Source organism: Vulpes lagopus, chromosome 20 (assembly GCF_018345385.1).
Source record: "Vulpes lagopus strain Blue_001 chromosome 20, ASM1834538v1, whole genome shotgun sequence".
NCBI lineage: Eukaryota > Metazoa > Chordata > Mammalia > Carnivora > Canidae > Vulpes > Vulpes lagopus.
Window position 1 is genome coordinate 8,067,737 of NC_054843.1, and position 19,563 is coordinate 8,087,299.

The 19,563-nt window shown below is 43.1% G+C and overlaps 1 protein-coding gene across 8 annotated transcripts in view; it reads left to right on the forward strand.

Moving 5' to 3' along the window:
- The window catches only part of HLCS (holocarboxylase synthetase), a 221,895-nt gene that overhangs the window by 56,673 nt on the left and 145,659 nt on the right, over nucleotides 1-19,563 (forward strand). For all 8 annotated transcript variants that reach the window (XM_041734796.1, XM_041734794.1, XM_041734795.1 and 5 more), the window contains one exon: nucleotides 15,404-15,675. In XM_041734796.1, coding sequence (XP_041590730.1) covers nucleotides 15,404-15,675 — 272 coding nt within the window. The remainder of the gene's footprint in view (nucleotides 1-15,403; nucleotides 15,676-19,563) is intronic.

Below are 19,563 nucleotides of genomic sequence, written 5' to 3' on the forward strand. Positions count from 1 at the left end.
TGGCCAGTAGTGGAGCTGCTGACCCGATGCTGTGCTGGGCTCCGCTGCTTCTATGCACAGCACGCTGGGCAGATGCTGGGTGGAATGTTCAAGACGGGCCCTCGACGCAGCCCTGCGCCTGGCATGGCATCATCCACATCTGGGTGCAGGTCAGCAGGCCACGCCGCCCGGGCCGTCCCCACTCGCGCGGGCCCCAGCTTCCCCGCCGCGGCCCTGCTCCGCCAGGAGCCTGTTTGTGTTGGACCGGGACAAAGGGCGGGCGTTTCACACAGGCAGGCTTAATGAAGGCTCTGGAGACTTCTGCGGATGTACAGCCCAAACCCACGAGCCCCGTCAGTGGAAGTTAGCGCCTCTCGTGTGGAAGCGGTGGGCGAGCCCCGACCCCAGAACGCCCCCCTTTCCTTTAGGGCCGCCCACGGCTTTCTCCTGCTCTGCGCCCTCGCAGAATAGATTGCACCTCTCAAACGAGCCCGTTTGGCCCAGCGGAGGTGTGATGCCTGTAAAAGCAGCCTTGTTAGAAATGCCTTATTCATTACCTCTGTTTTACTACTCCACCCGAGCCTTTTGTGGTCTTCACTAGTTGGCAGGTAACAAAAAATGCAGTAAATCCGTGGCCTTTCAGAGCCTGAGCGATACCTTTACGTAATAAAAGGAATACAGTTTAATAGACATTTATTGAGCGTCTACTGTGTCCCAGGCCTGGCAACCTAGAATGACTGCGACGTGGCCCGCTCATGAGGGACTCCTGTCCTTGGGATTTGGAGACCTAATGCCGTCTGTCCTGAGTCCTTTGCAGTTGCTGGGTTACTGTCCCCGGTGTGGTCTCGATGCTAACAAAGGGTCAGCTCGTGCAGAAATTCATCTTGCTGCCGGGTCCAGGTTGGGCCTCAGAGCCAGTTTTCAGAGAGCGCTCCCCCAGCCAGCTCCGAGCAGCTGTGGGTTCCCCCTTGGCGGATGTGTTGGCCACTGCCCAGTTTCCCCTGTCTCCTTGTTCTCTACCCCTTCCCGGTCTCTGGTTGCTCTCAGCTGCAAGGTTGCCCGGGCTGGAGGTGAGCGAAGTGGACACCTTTCCTCCGCCCTCCTGGCTTACGGCCCTTGTGGGCAGCTCTGTCCTCTTGATCCTTCAGGCCCATCCCTGGCCCAGGCGCTTCCCCATCCCTTAGCTCTTTGCTTCTCTTCCTTGCCCACAGTTCCGTAAGTGGCTTCTTAGTGGAACCCTTCTGGATGAACTATCTCTGTCCCTCGGAAACCAGAGTAGTGAGTGATAACTCATTTAAATGATAAAAACTTTCTTTGTGTAAATGTCCTAGTCTGGGCTTGCCTGAGTAGACAGAGTTGATTAATGGTAGGCCCAAGCTTCAAATTTAAGTCTCTATTGCCAAACATTTTACTCTCTCCCACGCACTCTGGCTCTAAGCCACATATATTTGTTTTATCACTATTTCATAGTTACATGTTATATCGAATTTGTATCTTTCTTTGTGAGGCCCTGAGCATTTGCTTGCAGTAAGTAGGCAGTTCCTATGTTGGGTTGGGTCCTCTTGCTGACCGTGAGATAGGAATTAGTGCAGGGATTTGGGAACCAGGCAGATTGAGCTTCTTGAGTTTGATTCCAACTCTGACTTACTGCCTGTGGGGCTTGGGCATCATTAATGTGGAGGACCTTGGATGGCACACCGGCTGTCCCTTCATGTCCTCTCTGTGTGCAGCGCAGATCGATGGGGGCAGAGCAAAGGATTGAGACCTTGGTCCCTCTTTTTCTTATTGAGCTAAAATAATTGAAACATCAAATATGCTATTAACCATTTTTAAGTGTAGAACTCAGTAGCATTAATTTCTTTCACAAGGTTGTGTAGACATTCCCACTGTCTATTTCCAGAAATCTGTCATCACAGAAACTCTGTACCAATTAATCAGTAACTCCCCATTCCTTTATTGCCTCAGCTCCTGGTAACCTCTCTATTCTACTTGTTGTTTCTGTGAATTTGCCTGTGCTAGATATTTCATATAATAGGAATCATGGTATTTGTCCTTTTGGATCTGGCTTGTTTCACTTAGCATAATATATTTTTTTAAAGATTTTATTTATTTATTCATGAGAGACACACACAGAGAGAGGCAGAAACATAGGCAGAGGGAGAAGCAGGTCCATGCAGGGAGCCCGATGTGGGACTGGATCCCAGGACTCCAGGATCATGCCCTGGGCTGAAGGGCAGGGCTCAACTGCTGAGCCACCCAGGGATTCCCACTTAGCATAATATTTTTAAGGTCCATTCATGACATGGCATCTATCAGAACTTATTCCTTGGTGTGGTTTAACGAATACTTCGTTGTATGTATCAACCACATTTCATTTGTCCGTTTGTCTGTTAATTCATCTGTCAACACTTAGCTTATTTTTACCTTTTGGCTATGATGGACGGTGTTGCTGTGAACATTGGTGTTCAGGTATCTGTTTGTGCTTTTACTTCTTTTGGGTATACCTCTGGGAATGGAATTGCTGGACCGTATGTTAATACTCCGTTTAACTTCTGAGGAACTGCCAAATTTGACCCCTTCTATCTTCAGAGTCAGTATCACTGGACTCACTCGGAGGAATTAAGATGGACTTAACGGGGAAGAAGCCTCATTGAGGGCCCCATGGGAGATCTTGCTCCGTTGATGCAACACTTGATATAGGACCAAGATGAGTGATCTCAAACTCAAATGCCTCTGGGGCAGAAGAGTGTGTGTCCCAAAGTCATAAGGGTGGTGCTGCTTGGTCCCAGCCAGTTACTGCCATGTGGGAAAGAGTTTCCATTTAATCCAAAGCAAGAGGATATTTGTTGTGAAATATCCTGATTTTTATGTGTTAGCAACCAGTTCAAAATTAGTGGGCCAAATAAAACACATCCCTTGTGGGATCATTTTGGCTTGTGGGTGTCTTTTGGCAGTGGGTGACCTGGATGTTTGTGGGGATAGGTTGGTTTCAACAGTGTGTCACTTAAGCTAGAAGCCCCTCCAGGTTCAGTCCATTCATTCTGGGGTAACCATGCTTGCTTGGGACTGATGGCTGAGCATATTTGGGGGAACAGGAAAGCAGGGGTCTTGGGAACCGAAACTGGGATGCATTCCTATCCAAAGAGGAATCTGGACAAGTTAGGTGGGGAATGATCAGACTGTGGGGTCAGTGGGGCTGGGACAGAAGTGTCTGCCTAGGGGACCAGTCAGGTAGGGAGGAGAACACTCATCTCAGACCCTGCTCTGCTTGGTACTGGTGCTCAGAATAAAAGTTGACCCAGAGGTTGCCAAATGAGCAGTTCCTGCCTTAAATGAGGTCGGGACCAAGAACCATCCTGCCCTTCCAGGAGTGACATCTTTTGATTATAAAGATCCACTACCTTGTGTGCCTTTAGACTTGCATGAAGACAGAGTCAATGTGAAATTTTGTGAATATTTTGTTTGGAAAATACTAAGACTTGAGTTGCTTCATATAAATTCCATGAGAATATCTGCTCCTTGATAGTATTTAACTGAAAATGAGACACCCGTGAAAAGAGCTTGTATTCCATGTCTTTGTGGATTCATTTCCTGATTTGCCCACTTCTGGTTGCCTAGCAGCTGACAGTGTTATGACTGAAGCACAACTAATTCGATTATTTACAATGAGGCAAATGTCCCTGAGATAGAAAACCTTTATCAGTTAAGATCAGTTATTTGGAGTTTCTTGGGAAGAGGAACACCTACACCCAGATGGCACAATAAATATTTTGAATCCATTGCTGAGTTAGAGGGGTGGCTGTATTTCACCCAGTGGATCTTGTTAGATGGGTGAATGTAGCAAATAGGATGAGAGATGGGGTGAAGTGCTCTAATGTGGTGTGACGCAGAATACTGTACATCTCTGATCTTAGTTGCACTTCCTGTAGCAGACTTACTAACTAACCTTAGTCACTCCTGTGTGTTTGCACTGAGTGTAAAAGTAATAAGCATTCATTTCTTCAGAAATTGGGATGCTGGTGTTTTTTGGACATGAGTTACTAAAGAGTTTTGTGGACCTCAGTTATCGTTTAGTGTTGCATGAACTTGTTATTTACATTTTTCAAAAAAATCAACTCTAAGTATGATTTATATTCAAGAAAGTGCACTCATTTCAGTGTAGGGTTTGATAATGTACATGCCTGTGTAACCACCATTACAATCAAGATATAGAACATTCCAGTGTCCTACAAGATTCACTCCTTCTTTTCCTCAGTCAGCCCTCCTCCACTCTGTATCCCCATGTGACCAGCTTCAGCAAGCTTGGATCTGCTTATCACTATATAGATTAGATTGGTCTTTTTTAAAGTTTCTGAATTAAATCATATGGTAGCTACTTTTCTGTGTCTTTTCTTTTTTCTTTTTTCTTTTTTTTGTCTTTTCTTTTTTAAAAACCAGCATATGTTTTTGAGATTCATCCGTGTTGTTGCATATGTGAGTAGTTCATTCCCTTTTATTGCCTAGTAGTATTGTATTGTATGAATAAGCCATTAACTTATCTACTCATTCACCTGTTTGTGGACATTGGGATTGTTTGTAAATTTTGGCTATTGTGACTAAAGTTGCTATGACCATTCATGTACAAGTCCTTTGTGTGGATGTGTTTTTATTTCTTTTGGGTAAATACTTAGGAATAGAATTTCTGGGCCATATGGTAAGTGTACGTTTAATTTGGTAAGAAACTGCCGAATTGTTTTCCAGAATTATTGTAACATTAAAAAAAAAGATTTATTTATTTATTTATTAGAGAAAGAGAGAGAGAAAACATGAGCAGGGGGAGGGGCAAAGAGAGAAAGAGAGAGAAGCAGACTCCCTGCTGAGTGCGGAGCCCAATACAGGACTCCATCTCTTGATCCTGAGATTGTGACCTAAGCCGAAATAAAGAGTTGGACTCCTTATCCAGGTGCAGGTGCCCCATGCAGGTGCCCTCACTGTACCATTTTATATTCACATCAGTAATCTCTATAAGTTCCAGTTATTTCATGTCTTTGCCAAAACTAGATATTATCAGAACTTAAAATTTTATCCATTCTAATGGATGTGTAGTGGTAGCATGTTATGGTTTTAATTTGCATTTCCTTGGTGACAAATGATGCTAAGCAAGTTTTCATGTGCTTATTGGCCAGCTGATGTTTTCTTTTGGGTAGTGTCTGCTCATGTCTTTTCATTGATGTTCTAAGTTGAAAATAAATTTTCTATAATTCTGTCAGCCTCTCTACATGGAGCCTGCTTCTTCCTCTACCTGTGTCTCTGCCTCTCTGTCTCTGTCTCTGTGTGTCTCTCATGAATAAATAAAATCTTAAAAAAAATTTCCTATAATTCTGATTTAAGGGTTCTTATCTTATGGATGCAAATCTTTTGTCAGATATATGTATTGAGAATAGTTTCTCTCAGTCTGTTGTTTGTCTTTTCATATTTCTTAATATTATCTCTTGAGCAGCAATTCTTAATTTTAATAAAATTTAATTTATTATCTTCTTTTATGGTTCATATTTTTTATTTATCTGAGAAGGGCTTTATCTGTCCCAAAGTCAGAAAGTTTCTCTCATTTATTTTATTTTGGAAGTATCATATTTGGGTCTGTAATTCGTTTCAAGTTTTGTATACCTGGAAGGTGTAAAGGCCAAGGCTTTGTTTTGTCTTGTTTTGTTTTTTTTTTTTGCATATGGATGTTCAATTGTTTCAGCACCATGTATTGAAAGATGATACTTTTTCAAGTGAATTACCTTGGCACTTTTATAAAAAATCAATTGCATATGTATGTGTGGCTCTATTTCTGTCCTCTGTTCTGTTTCAGTAATCTGTATCTGTATGCTAATATTATACAGTCTTGATTGCTGCAGTTTTAGAATAAATCTTGAAGTCAGATAATGTAAGACTTTCTTCCCAAAGTTGTTTGACCATTCTAGGTCTTTTCCCATTTCTGTGCAAGTTTTATTTTTTATTTATTTATTTTTTAAAGATTTTATTTATTTATTGATGAGAGACACAGAGAGAGAAAGAGAGAGAGAGAGAGAGGCAGAGACATAGGCAGAGGGAGAAGCAGGCTCCATGCAGGGAGCTGGACATGGGACTTGATCCTGGGTCTCCAGGATCACACCCTGGGCTGAAAGTGGCACTAAACTGCTGGGCCACCGAGGCTGCCCTTGTGCAAGTTTTAGAATCAACTTATCAACTTCTGCAAAAAAAGCCTGGGGTTTTGATTGAGATTGCATTGAATCCATAAATCAATTTGGAGAACAAATGACATCTTAATATTATTGTGTTTTTTGATTCATGAACATGGTATATCTCTTAATTATTCAGGGCTTTTAACATTTTTAATTCAGGACTGTTTTGTAGTTTTCAGTGTATAGGTCTGACACATTTTGTTTAATTTATCCCTAAATGTTTCAGATCTATTGACTCCATTTAAAATGGTGTGTAAAAAAAAATTTCAGACTTCAAGTACTCATTGTAAGTATATAGAAATATACCTAATTTTGTATATTGATCTTGTATTTTGCAACCTTGCTAAACTTGTTTGCTAGTCTAGTACTTTTTTTTAAAGATTTTTATTTATTTTTTTCATGAGAGACACATAGAGAGAGGCAGAGACAGGCAGAGGGAGAAGCAGGCTTCCTGCAGGGAGCCTGATGTGGGACTCGATCCCAGGACCCTGGGATCATGACCTGAGCCAAAGGCAGATGCTCACCCACTGAGCAACCCAGGTACCCTAGTCTAGTACTTTTTTTGTGTGGGTACCTGTCATCTTGTCCCACACATTTCTTATTGGGATGTGTTTTCATGCCATGTGCAACACGTCCCAATAAGAAATATAAAGCCATATTCACCTTTCTTGAGAATGGCTAATGTTTCCCTACTGCTGTGACTAATTCAAAGGGCTAGCATTTATGTGACTATAAAACATTCAGTTTTTGATTTTTTTTAAGACTTTATTTATTCATAGAGACACAGAGAGAGAGAGAGAGAGAGGGAGGCAGAGACACAAGCAGAGGGAGAAACAGGCACCATGCAGAGAGCCTGATATGGGACTCGATCCAGGGTCTCCAGGATCACACACTGGGCTGCAGGCGGCGCTAAACCACTGTGCCACTGGGGCTGCCCCAGTTTTTGGTTTCACCTGAATTGTATTCAATTAGCTTGAAATCTTAAGGAAAGGTAAATACTATATTGTTGTGCTTTAAATATTAACAAAATAACACTAATTGGAAGGCTTTTATGAATTTCATTGTGAAATTTGATAGCAGTTGTTTTGTTTTCAGTAGGACCAATGGGTCCAAAGATTTCAGATTTCTTTTTGAGGCTTATGTATCCATATCAAGACCTCTTATCAGTGCCTTTTTTGGATTTTTACCTCTTGGAATACATATCTATATCTGTACCTATATCTATATCTGTATCTATCTATAACTTGTGGAGTTTTTCTTTTTAAAGATTTTATTTCTCTATTCAGGACAGACACAGAAAGAGAGAGGTAGAGACCTAGGCAAAGGGAGAAGCAGGCTCCCTGTGGGGAGCCTGATGCAGGACTCCATCCCAGGACCCCGGGATCACAACTGGAGCCAAAGGCAGACACTCAACTACTGAGCCACCCAGGTGCCACTGGAATTTTTCTTTTTTCTTTTTTTAAGATTTTATTTATTTACTAATGAGAGACACACAGAGAGAGAGGCAGAGACACAAGCAGAGGGAGAAGCAGGCTTCATGTAGGAAGCCCGATGTGGGACTCAATTCTGGGACTCTGGGATCATGCCCTGAGCCAAAGGCAGACACTCAACCACTGAGCCACTCAGGTGTTTCACGAATTTTTCTTACTAAGGATTTTCATATGGATTTAAATAGTAGACGCTTATTAAGCATGGACTATTTGTTAGATCTGGGTGCCACGGATACAGTTGGGAGTAAGACAGAAATGTGTATATGTTGTCTTTATGGAGCTTACATTCTAGCAAGACAGTGGACATTGAATAAATGGTTCTATAAATTATAGAATTGTAATTTGATAAGTGCTATAAAGTCACTGTTTATGAATAAGAGTTCTAATCTAGATTGGGAGGGTCATGGGTCAGAGAAGTCTTCCCTAAAGAAGTGACATTTTTGCTACACTCTGGTGATTGAATTCAAAAAGTTAGGTAGATTTGGGGGTGGCATTTCCATACTGTCTTGGTGGTCATTAGTAGAGTTAAGCTAAGAATCATGAATTAATTCTTTTCTCCTATATATGTTAGCAACTACTTCTGCAGTAAGTCATTGTAACTTGAGTGCATCTGAGAGGATGTATCAGGCAGGTTGGCATCAAACAGGTAGTAATTTTGATAGGTCTTGCAACCAGAATTTTATTACCCTGTTCAGGGATGATGGAAGGAGGAGCCTAAGTGCTTTCTGTGTACTCAGTTTTATTTGATAACTTTAAGTTGTATTTCACTATAGTGAATATAAATATTTGGGAAATTTATAGGTGGTCTACAGTTATTTTTCTTAAGAGGTTCCAGATCTCTTTTTATATCTTTTAGATTATATTTGTTCTGAGTGATTTACTTGGCTGTGGGTAAGTCCTGAGAGATTATGTGAAAGAGGCAAAAGAACAAAAACCCATGTGCCTTGCTTTCATCGATTTTATTTTGCATGTTTGTGTATCTTTTAAGTATTGCTTTCAAAAACAAATAATTTCGGGCAGCCCGGGTGGCTCAGCAGTTTAGAGCCGGCCTTTGGCCCAGGGTGTGATCCTGGAGCCCTGGGATCGAGTCCCATGTCAGGCTCCCTGCATGGAGCCTGCTTCTCCCTCTGCCTGTGTCTCTGCCTCTCTCTCTCCCTGTGTCTCTCATGAATAAATAAATAAAATGTTTTTAAAAAAAACAAATAATTTGGAATATTACTTTGGTAATTAGTAGGCATAATAGTGATAATGCAATTCCTTGAGAATCTGGCTCCTAACTTGTATGCAAATAAGAATAAGTGGTTAAATTTGACAGGTCAGGTTGATCCACTTTGCCAAAAGGATGTGTATATTTGAATAGTTTGAATGAATTTTTTAGGCACTTGTCATACTAGGTTTTAGTTGTGTGTATACAGACCAGTCTTTCCTTCTCTCTTTATTCTGTGGTACTATTCTTGAGACCTAGTTGGCTGCTCCATATGTATTTCTTTGATGAACGAGTATAGGTGACCAGTAGGATAATTCCCTCCAGAGAAGATTGCCTGCGTTATTCCCTTTCTGAAAGTGCTACCCAGTTCTAGCTGTTTCTTTTTGGTTTCATTGACTTCGAATGGAGATTTACATTGCCTATAGCTGCTGAGAAACCATTTAACTCTTTGCTGGAGTTAATGAAACCTGCAGTTAGTTAAGAAGTACTTGTTATCCAGATTATTTCCCCTTTTTGTGATTTAACCTATTCACCCATAGGTGTCCGTAGCTTTTGTGCTGCTCTTGTGACCTCTGACTCTCCTGGGGAATGTGATGAAGGCATTTCAGAGCTGTTCACTTTATGTTTTAGGAGCATTAACCAAAGTTTAAGGCATTGGTTATAACTAACGGCCAGATTTGAGGTTTGGAGGCATCTTAGTTCAGGCTGCTGAAACAGAATAGCATAGACCAGATGGGGGCTTATAAACAACAGACATTTATTTCTCACTTCTGGAGTCTCCACATCTGAGATTAAGCTGGCCTGTTTGGTTCTGGGGAGAACACTCTATTGGGGTGCAGAGAGCTGTCTTTTTACTGTGTCCATGCTTGATGGAAAGGGCGAGGGGAGTTGCTTCTATAAGAGCCGTTGGGGATTTCAATTTCAATGTGAATTCTAGGGGGACACAGATGTTCAGTCCATAACAGAGGGTTCCTTTTGTATGTTTATTTATTCATTCTGTCTCTTCCTCCAATAGAATTTATATCAAAGAAATCATAGTGAAAAAAAAAAACAAATCATAGTGAACAGGGAATATTGTATTTAAAATTTATCCTGAGGGACACCTGAGTGGCTCATTTGGTTAAGGGTCTGCCTTCGGCTCAGGTCATGATCCTTGGGTCCTGGGATCGAGCCCTGCGTCGGGCTCCTTGCTCGCTGCAGAGATTGCTTGAGATTCTTACTCCTTCTCCCTCTGCTTATGCTCTGTTATTGGCGCTTACTCTCAAATTAATAAAATCTTAAAAAAAAAAAAACTTATCTTGGTTCTTCCTGCAAAGATGGAAAGTTAGTACTGTAGCTTCTGGTAGCTCACTTCAGCTTTTCGCCTTCTGACAGCTTTTCTGGTACTTGTTCAAACAGAATCATTTTGTATTTTGTGCTCCTCCTGGGCACTTTGCTTTTCCCTCTGGAACCATCCTCTCCGGTTTTGTTCTGGAGTGCTCCTCTAGCTGTCCTCCCCATTGGATTGTGACTTCCTAGGCCAGGATTATCCTGTTATTTATCTTCATATCTCCATCCCGGCCTCATTTACAGTAGGTCAGGTTACTTTGCTGCTTTATATACCCCCCTCAGCTTCCTCTGCATCTATTCTGTGAAGCTCTGTAGTGGAGTGTGGCTGGATAAAAGCAGAGAATTGTGCGCCCTGCTTACTCTGAAGTCAGAAACACTAACCTGGAGTGGACCCTGAATACTTCTACTTGTTCATTCAGTTTCCCCCACTTCCTTCCTTTTCTCACTCTGCCCTCTCAAACCTCTTTCTTTCTTTTCACTCTTAGCTGTTGATCTTGCGCTTTATTTACTGAGGAAAAACAGAAGGAATCTGAAGATGATGTCAACAGCCTTCGGCACGGGACTCCTCCCTCCCTCCTTGCGGCCTGAGAGCAGAGTAGTGGTAGATGAGTTCGCAGGGCTGTCCTGGATGGCTGTCCGGCCAGCCGGAGTGAGGGAGGGCTGCGAATCAGTGGGGAAACAGGCTGGCTGTCTCCAGTGGGGATGTGAACCCCGTCTGTCCAGTGGATGAAGGCTCTGCTCCTGAAGCTGACCTCTGTGCTTGAGCATTAGGATGCAGCCCTCACCTGTTCACCTGTTACGTTTCTGAATTGGACAGTTCACATCATCATTAAGACACATGCTGTTATTACTCTTATTTAACCAAACCATACCTGTTTGGACTCCCTTCCTCCTGTAGCCATTGCCCCAGTCTTTTTTTTTTCCCCTAGAGGAAATTCCTTCCCAAATTTTGTTCCTAGAGTCTGTGGTTTCTTTCCTTCCCCTGTTAATATCAGACTTGCCTGCACCAGATAGGCCCTGCCTTGCAGCCTGGTGGTTACTGCTCAGGCCTCTTCTTACTGCCCTACCATCATCTTCTTGTCTTGCTGCCTGTGAAACTGGGCCCAGAACTGCCAGGGCACTCCTGCACTCTACACATACACAGACACACACACACACACACACACACACACACACACACACACCTGATTTTCCTTTGCCTTCTCAGTGTCCTGTGCAGACTCCTCCTCATCTCTCTGACATCTAAGCATTGATACCCGGTGTGGGTTGAATTTTGTTCCCCTAAAAGGTACATTGAAGTCCTGATCTCCAGAACCTATGAATGTGACCTTATTTGGAAATAAGGTCTCTGCAGACCTAATCCAGTTAAGATGAGGTCACGAGGGCTGGCCCTAATCCAGTATGGCTAGTGTCCTTTTAAGAAGAGGACAAGAGACACAGACAGAGGGAAGGGAGCCGGGGATTTCCAGCAACACCAGAAGCTGGGAGAGAAGCCTAGAACAGATTTTCTCCTAGAGCTGTCAGAGGGAGTGTGGCCCCACCGACACCTTGATTTTGGATTTCCAGCCTCCAGAACTGTGAGAGAATGCATTTCTGCTATGCCCTCTAGTTTGTGGTGCTTTGTAATGGCAGCCCCAGGAAACCAGTGGAACCCCTCTTTTTATGGATACTCTCTCATTGCTCTCAGCCTGTCTCCTGGCTTCAAATTATCAGGTGTAGTCTGGAAATATCCCAAATTTATGTCCTTGGTGTGCACCTCTCCCCTAAGTCCCTGACTGACACGTCCTGCTTATTCTCTGCTTCCATGCATTTCTTTACTTCCTTTATTTTTAAATTTTATTTATTTATTTGATTTAAATTCATTTTGCCAACATATAGTATAACATCCAGTCCTCATCACATCAGGTGCCCTTCTTAGTGCTCATCACCCAGTTATGCCATCCCCCACCCATCTCCCCTCCAGCAACCCTCGATTAGTTTCCTAGAGTTAAGAGTCTCTCATGGCTTGTCTTCTCTGATTTTTTCCCCATTCAGTTCTCCTCCTTCCCATATGATCTTCTGCACTATTTTTTATATTTAGCATGTAAGTGAAACTGTATGATAATTGTCTTTCTTTGCATGACTTATTTCACTTAGCATTTCCCCCATGCATTTTTTAAAGATTTTATTTATTTATTCATTGAAAGACAGAGAGAGAGAGGCAGGAACACAGGCAGAGGGAGAAGCAGGCTCCTCACAGGGAGTCTGATGCGGGACTCAATCCCAGAACCTGGAACCCCGGGATCATGACCTGAACCAAAGATAGATGCTCAACTGCTGAGCCACCCAGGTGTCCCTTCCCCATGCGTTTCTAACCAATATTTCAAATGTGATGTGCCCAGAACTGACTCTTCCCATCCAAACCTGTTCCTTCCCTCAGTATTTCTGGTGGCAGTTCCATCCTTCTAGGTGCTTAGGCCAGAAATCTTGGGCTCTTTTTTTTTTTTTTTAAAGAGAACTGAGCTTTTATTTCCTTGTTTTACAAATAAAGTTGGCCGAATCAGTTGCGTGGACTCATTTTTGACTCCTCATTTCCTCTGACGTCCCAGATGTGATTTGTCAGCGAATCTTGCAGCCTCTACCGCAGACTCGTATGGCCACTGGTGCACCTGTGCGGGCATTATCATCTCCCTCCTGGGAACATCAGAGGGTTCCTGACTGGTGGTGTCTGTTCCCACTTGTTTGCTTCCCCCTTAATCTGTTCTTGGTACAGTTGGCTAAGTGAGTGATCCTGCTGTGACTGTGACCAGGAAGTCACCGCACACCCTTTCTGGAAGCCTCTAGGGCTCCTCATTGCCCCCAGAGTGAAAGCCCAAGTCCCCACGGTAGACCTGATGGCTCTGTCCAGTGTGGGTGCCTCTACCCCCAACTCCATCCACTGGACTCCTTGTCCTCCTGGCACTTCCCTGCCGCATCGTGCTCCCTTGGAGCCTCTGCTCTTCCTTGGAATTGTCTGTATAAATAAAGAAGAATGATGTGATTCCCATATGTTATGTGATCCTACCTTCTTTCTCTCCATCTCTACGTCCTGGGTTCGTCTGCACAATGGCTTACCTCCAACATTTTTTTTTAAATTTATTTATTCATGAGAGAGATAGAGAGAGAGAGAGGCAGAGACACAGGAGGAGGGAGAAGCAGGCTCCATGCCGGAGCCCGATGCGGGACTCGATCCCGGGACTCCAGGACCTGCACCTGGGCCAAAGGCAGGCGCCAAACCGCCGAGCCACCCAGGGATCCCCTTACCTCCAACATTTCTTATCTCTCCTCTCTGCTTATCATCTCTCCTTGGCACTTAGGACTTACTAACGTTTGATGTCTTGTGCTGCTGAATTTTTCAAAATTATCTGACTCCATGCTAGAGTGTAAGCCTTTTGAGGATGAGAACTTTGGCCCCTTTGTTCAATATTGACTCTCAGAACTAGGAATGTTTATCATATGGTAGGGACCCTATAATATCATAATGCTTGTTGAATGAATGCACAGAACATTTTACTTGAATCTGATGTTTTTTTATCATAGTTAATGTTTATTTTACCATTTTCTTGTGTGTGTTTTATTTTACCTTTTTAACACCTTTTTTTTAATTTTAAAAATATCTATTTAAAGAGAGAGAAACAGTGTGTGTGAGTGGGGGAGGGGCAAAGGGGGAAGGAGAGGGAGAAGCCTACTCCGTGCTGAGTGTGTAGAGCTTGACACAGGGCTCGATCTCATGACTCTGAGGTCATTACCTGAGCTGAAACCAAGAGTCGGTACCTTAACCAATTGAGCCTCCCAGGCATCCCAACTGTCTGATTTTAATACATTTGGTATTGGCCTCTCGGGGTAGTAACTCCTCTCTGATCCCATGTTTCCCTGGTGCCCCACCTTGTACCTCACCCTGAAGGGAAGTCCTCCAGGGCTGGAGAGGATGTTGCAGCCTTCCAGGAGCCTCCAAGACCCCTTCTTGTTTTAGGAATTAGAACTCTGTTCTGGGTTAGGCAAGGTTTCTGGAAGATTCTATCTCCCTCCCAACCCCCTCCCCCCCGGACCCATATTCAGACAAAGAGAAAGCAGCTGTTGGGTTCCCCATTATTTTCTGATGTAAAAGTCATGTCCCCCCGCCCCCCCACCACTACTGGTGACCTGTCAGTGGCTGGTGGTGGTCAGCTTGTCTAGGAGAACAGGGTGGAGGTCCTCCAGTGGTGGAGAGTGATAGCTATTGTCTTAGTACTTTGTCTTCCCTGGCTGGCTTTCTTTCTTAAAGATTTTGTTCATTTATTCATGAGAGACACACAGAGAGAGGCAGAGACACAGGCAGAGGGAGATGAAGGCTCCTCGCAGGGAGCCCGATGTGGGGCTTGACCCCAGGACCCTGGGATCACGCCCTGAGCTAAAGGCAGATGCTCAACCACTGACCCACCCAGACGGCCCTTCTGTGACTGCTTTCACTGGCATTTTACAGTATTTCCCCAGCCTAGGAGGAGGAATTTCCTTGAGAGGCGAAAGTATAAAGCTGTACATTTCCTGCAAAATGCACAGACTAGAGAATTACTAAGGAGCTCTAGAGCTGGAGAAGACTTTAAGGATATAGGACATAATGCTGGATAGAAAATTTAATAAGGAGCTATATTTTTTTCTTTGGATCCTGGCTTCTGAATGGTTTGTAGTTGACCCTTGAACAATGTGATGATTAGGAGAATCCCCCCCCCCATCCCTACCAGTGTAGGTTGAAAATCCACAGCATATAATTTTGCCTTTCCCAAAACCTAACTGGTAATAGCTTACTATTAACTGGAAACCTTACCAATGGCATAAACGGTCGATTAACCCATATTTTGCATGCTGTGTGTATTATATACAGTATCCTTACAATAAGGTAAGCTAGAGAAAAGAAAAAGTTATTGAGAAAAGCATGAGGAAGAGAACGTAATTTACAGCACTGAACAGTGTTTACCGAAAAAAGCCCATGTATAAGTGGACCTGCATAGTGTAGACATACTCCAAATACTTCCTGTCTATCGTATGATAGCGTAGATGTTTGGAATATGTTACTTAGCTCTCACTGGTCATGAATTAGGAAGTACTTACATTACCAAGTGGCATTTTAGGGAAAGGCTACCGTCACCTAATGTAATGCCAAATTATGACCTCTTCATTTCTTTATAATGCAGGAAATCTTGGACCCTCTTATGCAGTGGCTGGGGGAACATGTGGATCCTGAAGGAGTAATAAAATCCGGCAAGCTCTCCCTTAAGTTTCTTTCATCCTACACGTCTGAAATAGAAATCACCCCATCTGCTCTACCTGTGGTCACAGACGTGGGCGCCTTCTCTTCGGAAAATTTTAACCTAGAGATCTACCGACAAAATCTGCAGACAAAGCGACTTGGGAAAGTTATTCTGTTTGCCGAGGTGACGCCCACCACGATGAACCTTCTGGACGGGTAAGTTTTGTGGCCGGATATTGTGTACCTACTAAGAGGAGTCCAGTTATGTTGATTGTCCTGTCTGACTGGTGCTGGGGGAGAAGGGGTAGAGGGAACGAAGGATTACTCCCAATAATCCCATTAGCAAAAAGATGGGAGTTCCCTTATCCTGGAAGAGGTAAAATGTAGGAAGAAAAATTGAGAAATGTTTCTTGATCACAGGTTTGTACCTCAAAACAAGGGGATTTTGTGAATCATGACTCTCTTCCTTTGCTAGTGGGCTTTTCAGATGATCCTTGGAAAAAACTTCATGAAAAAATATCTTCAGCCAGTGGCGATATTACTCAGTTTATCCTTTTATTTGTGTGTGGTCATAGCCGGCGTCTAACACTTAGTCGGAGGTGTTTTGAGGGGGTTGGCACATTTGAACGACAGGTGAACTGTGTTAAATTGAAACAAATTGGAAATTTCGAAATTCGCAAACCCATTTTGATATGTTCCTACCCAATCCATTTTGTAAGTGCTCTGTAATCCCATTTACATGTTTGAGGGTTTTTTTTTTTTTTTAAAGATTTTATTTTATTTACTCATGAGAGATACAGAGCGAGCAAGAGAGAGGCAGAGGGAAGCAGGCTCCACGCAGGGAGCCCAACTCGGGACTCGATCCTGGGTCTCCAGGATCAGGCCCTGGGCTGCAGGCGGTGCTAAACCGCTGTGCCACAGGGGCTCCCTCCCCCCCCCCTTTTCCCCCCCCCCCTTTTTTAAAAAAAGATTTATTTATTTATTCATGAAAGACAGAAAGAGACAGTCAGAGACACCGGCAGAGGGAGAAGCAGACTCCCTGCAGGAAGCCCGATGTGGGACTCAGTCCCGGATCCCGGGATCATGCCCTGATCCGAAGGCAGATACCCAACTGCTGAGCCACCCGGGCGTCCCAAGATGTTCGAGATTTATTCTCACTGAGCTTTCCTTCTTATTTCTTATGTTTCTTGGACTTCAGTTAAGGTTAAAAAAAACATCAACCAGATGAAAGTACTTAAATTAATATTAATCAGTACTCTTATATTGAGATCATTTAAAAAGTAGGCTTATAGAGGGAGTGAGTAAGAAAGGCATCTTCCTTCAACATGGGTTTAAAGTTTCAGGAATGTAAGATTCCAAAATAAACCACAAAGCACTGGATTCCCAGTTTCTGGGCTTTTTCACTCATGGGACTACACAATTAGATGCATAATTCACAGTAGGGAAATATTTTGGTCTTTCTTATTATTTTCTGGAATTTGATAATATGTTCATATAAAATGATGAGATAACCTTAGCATTTTCTTGATGGTCATACTCAAAGTCGTGGAACTGGCAGTTTTGTGTGAAGAGTATATAGGGGAAGCTTTCGTGTCGTGGGATTGGTAGAGCCAGGCGGGTGTAATGGGAATGGGAATATGAGCCATGGTAATGAACAGTTCTTGTTTTGCCGGGTTATTGTGTGTTGTCATGGGTACTTTCTTTATTAGTGTTCCCAACCTCTTCTGCTTCCTGTACTACCTGGGCCCTTGCTCTTCGACGAGAAGGAAAAAGCCCGTGTTTGTATATGGAACAATCGTTACTTGCGCGTGTGAACTCTCTGGGAATCCTTTATTACTCAAGAGAACACTATGTTGAAAAGGTGACCTGTTATAATTATATTTTCCAAATAAAAGAATCAGACATGGTATTTGCTATAAGATTTGGGGAGATTAAGTTTATTATTATTTTTTTTAATTTATTTTTTTTAAGGATTTTATTTATTCATGAAAGACACAGAAGCAGAGACACAGGCAGAGGGAGAAGCGGGCTCCCTGTGAGGAGCCGGATGAGGGAGTCGATCTCAGGATTTCAGGATTATGCCCTGAGCCAAAGGCAGATGCTCAACTACTGAGCCACCCCAGTGCCCCGGGGGGTTAAATTTAGATTGGAAAACACTGGCACTTCTTGTCCATTTTTGTTGGGCAATAGTGAAGAATATTTTATGTTGGGACGATCTTGAGCCACTGGAATTATGGCCTCTGAGCTCCTGTAGTGGGCAGCGCATTACTGAGGGGACTGCAAGCCCTCTAGAGTGGATGGCAATCAGATGGTTGGGTTTTCTTACACCCTTGTGAACACATGTTTTAGAATGGAAAAAGAAATGCCAGGTAAATACTGCTTTAGTACCCTTGAATACTGGTAAGTTCCTTTTTGATAATGAACTCTTTTTTTCCCCTTAAATTCTGTGTTAAGCAGCATGAGTCTGTAAAAGCGTGTGGCTGAGCGTCACAACCGCGGAGTCGGAATCTTCTGTAGGATGAAGTTTTTATTTTTATAAAAGAGAAAAATATTTTGGCTTTTCCAAGGGCATTTAGGAAGCTTTTGTTTCTCTTCTTGCCTGGTCTCTGTAGAACACAGAGAATGAAATAGCTTTGATGATTAATGATTAATCCCTCTCCTTGGCACAGAGCAGATATTGCATAAATAAATAGTGGCCGCTCACCGTAACTTACAGATGTCCTCTCCCACTGCTCGCATGGCTTCCTTCCTAACACTAAGAGATAAAGTTACTCACTGCAGCCTCGTGAGTCAGCAGGCCTGGTGAGAAGTTCCTGGGGGTGGGGTGGGGTGGATGGGTTGTAGTCTTTTTTAGGAGAAGGAATTTGAAGAGGTCACCTTGATGCCAAAAACTCAGTTGTCCACCAAGGGACCATGAGATAGATAGATGAAACATATGGCTTATTACTTTTTAAGAGTAAGACTGAAACCATTTCTTTTCTTTCTTTCTTTCTTTCTTTTTTTTTTTAAAGATTTATTTATTTGTTTTTGAGAAGAGAGAACATGAGAGCAGGGGGAGGGGCAGAGGGTGAGAGAGAATCTCCAGCAGATTCTGCACCGAGTGGGGAGCCCGATGCGGGGCTTGATCCCTCGACCCTGAGATTGTGACCTGAGCTGAAGTCAAGAGTTACATGCTTAACTGATTAACCCACCCAGGTGCTCCAGGCCAAAACCATTTCTATAGCTAATATTATATTTGATCCCATATGAGCTATCCTCTTGGAAGTACAATCTATTGTGATTATAATAATACCAGCTAACATGTATTAAAACCTTTTATTTTCCAGACACTGCTTCAATGTACTTTATATGTATCAACCAATTTCATACATTATCTCTTAGTGCCTAGGGTCATCAGAGTCAAACTCTGGTTTCATGCCAGCACGTAGAAAGCTGCATATCAGAATTTACTGTATATGGAACTGTTCCTGTTGATTGACCACATCAATAGATCCATTATGCAGAACAAGGAGAATTTTCAAAAGAATGGCCTGGGTCTGAACTCCATGTGTGTTTCTTTCTTTATGTCTCTCACTTCTGTGGCTCTTTCCTAATGGTCTGGAATAGAGGTAAAATTTAAATTAGATAATAGACCTTTATTATAAGGTTTCTTTTTTTTTTATGTTTTATTTATTTATTCATGAAAGACACAGAGAGAGGCAGAGACACAGGCAGAGGGAGAAGCAGGCTCCCTGTAGGGAGCCCAACGCAGGACTTGATCCCCAGACCTGGGATCATGACCTGAGCCGAAGGCAAACGCTCAACTACCGAGCCACCCAGGCGTCCCTATTATGAGGTTTCTAAAATCTTTTTTCTCTGCCTCCAGCACCCCAATGCACTGTGCTGCTGTGAGTGAAATGGGGACCATGAGATACCCTGGGCAGGGAGTGGAAAGTCTCCCTGGGGTGGTGGTAGGTAAGTTCCTGGTCATGCTCTCTAGCCTGTTGTCCTTGGGTTGTGGCTTTGCCTTTTAAGAGGGTCCTGACTGTATCATATTTGAGATATACATCAGAGGGAATGGGCTTCTGACACCCACTCTCTGTGAGGGCTCAGGGTTGGTGTTCT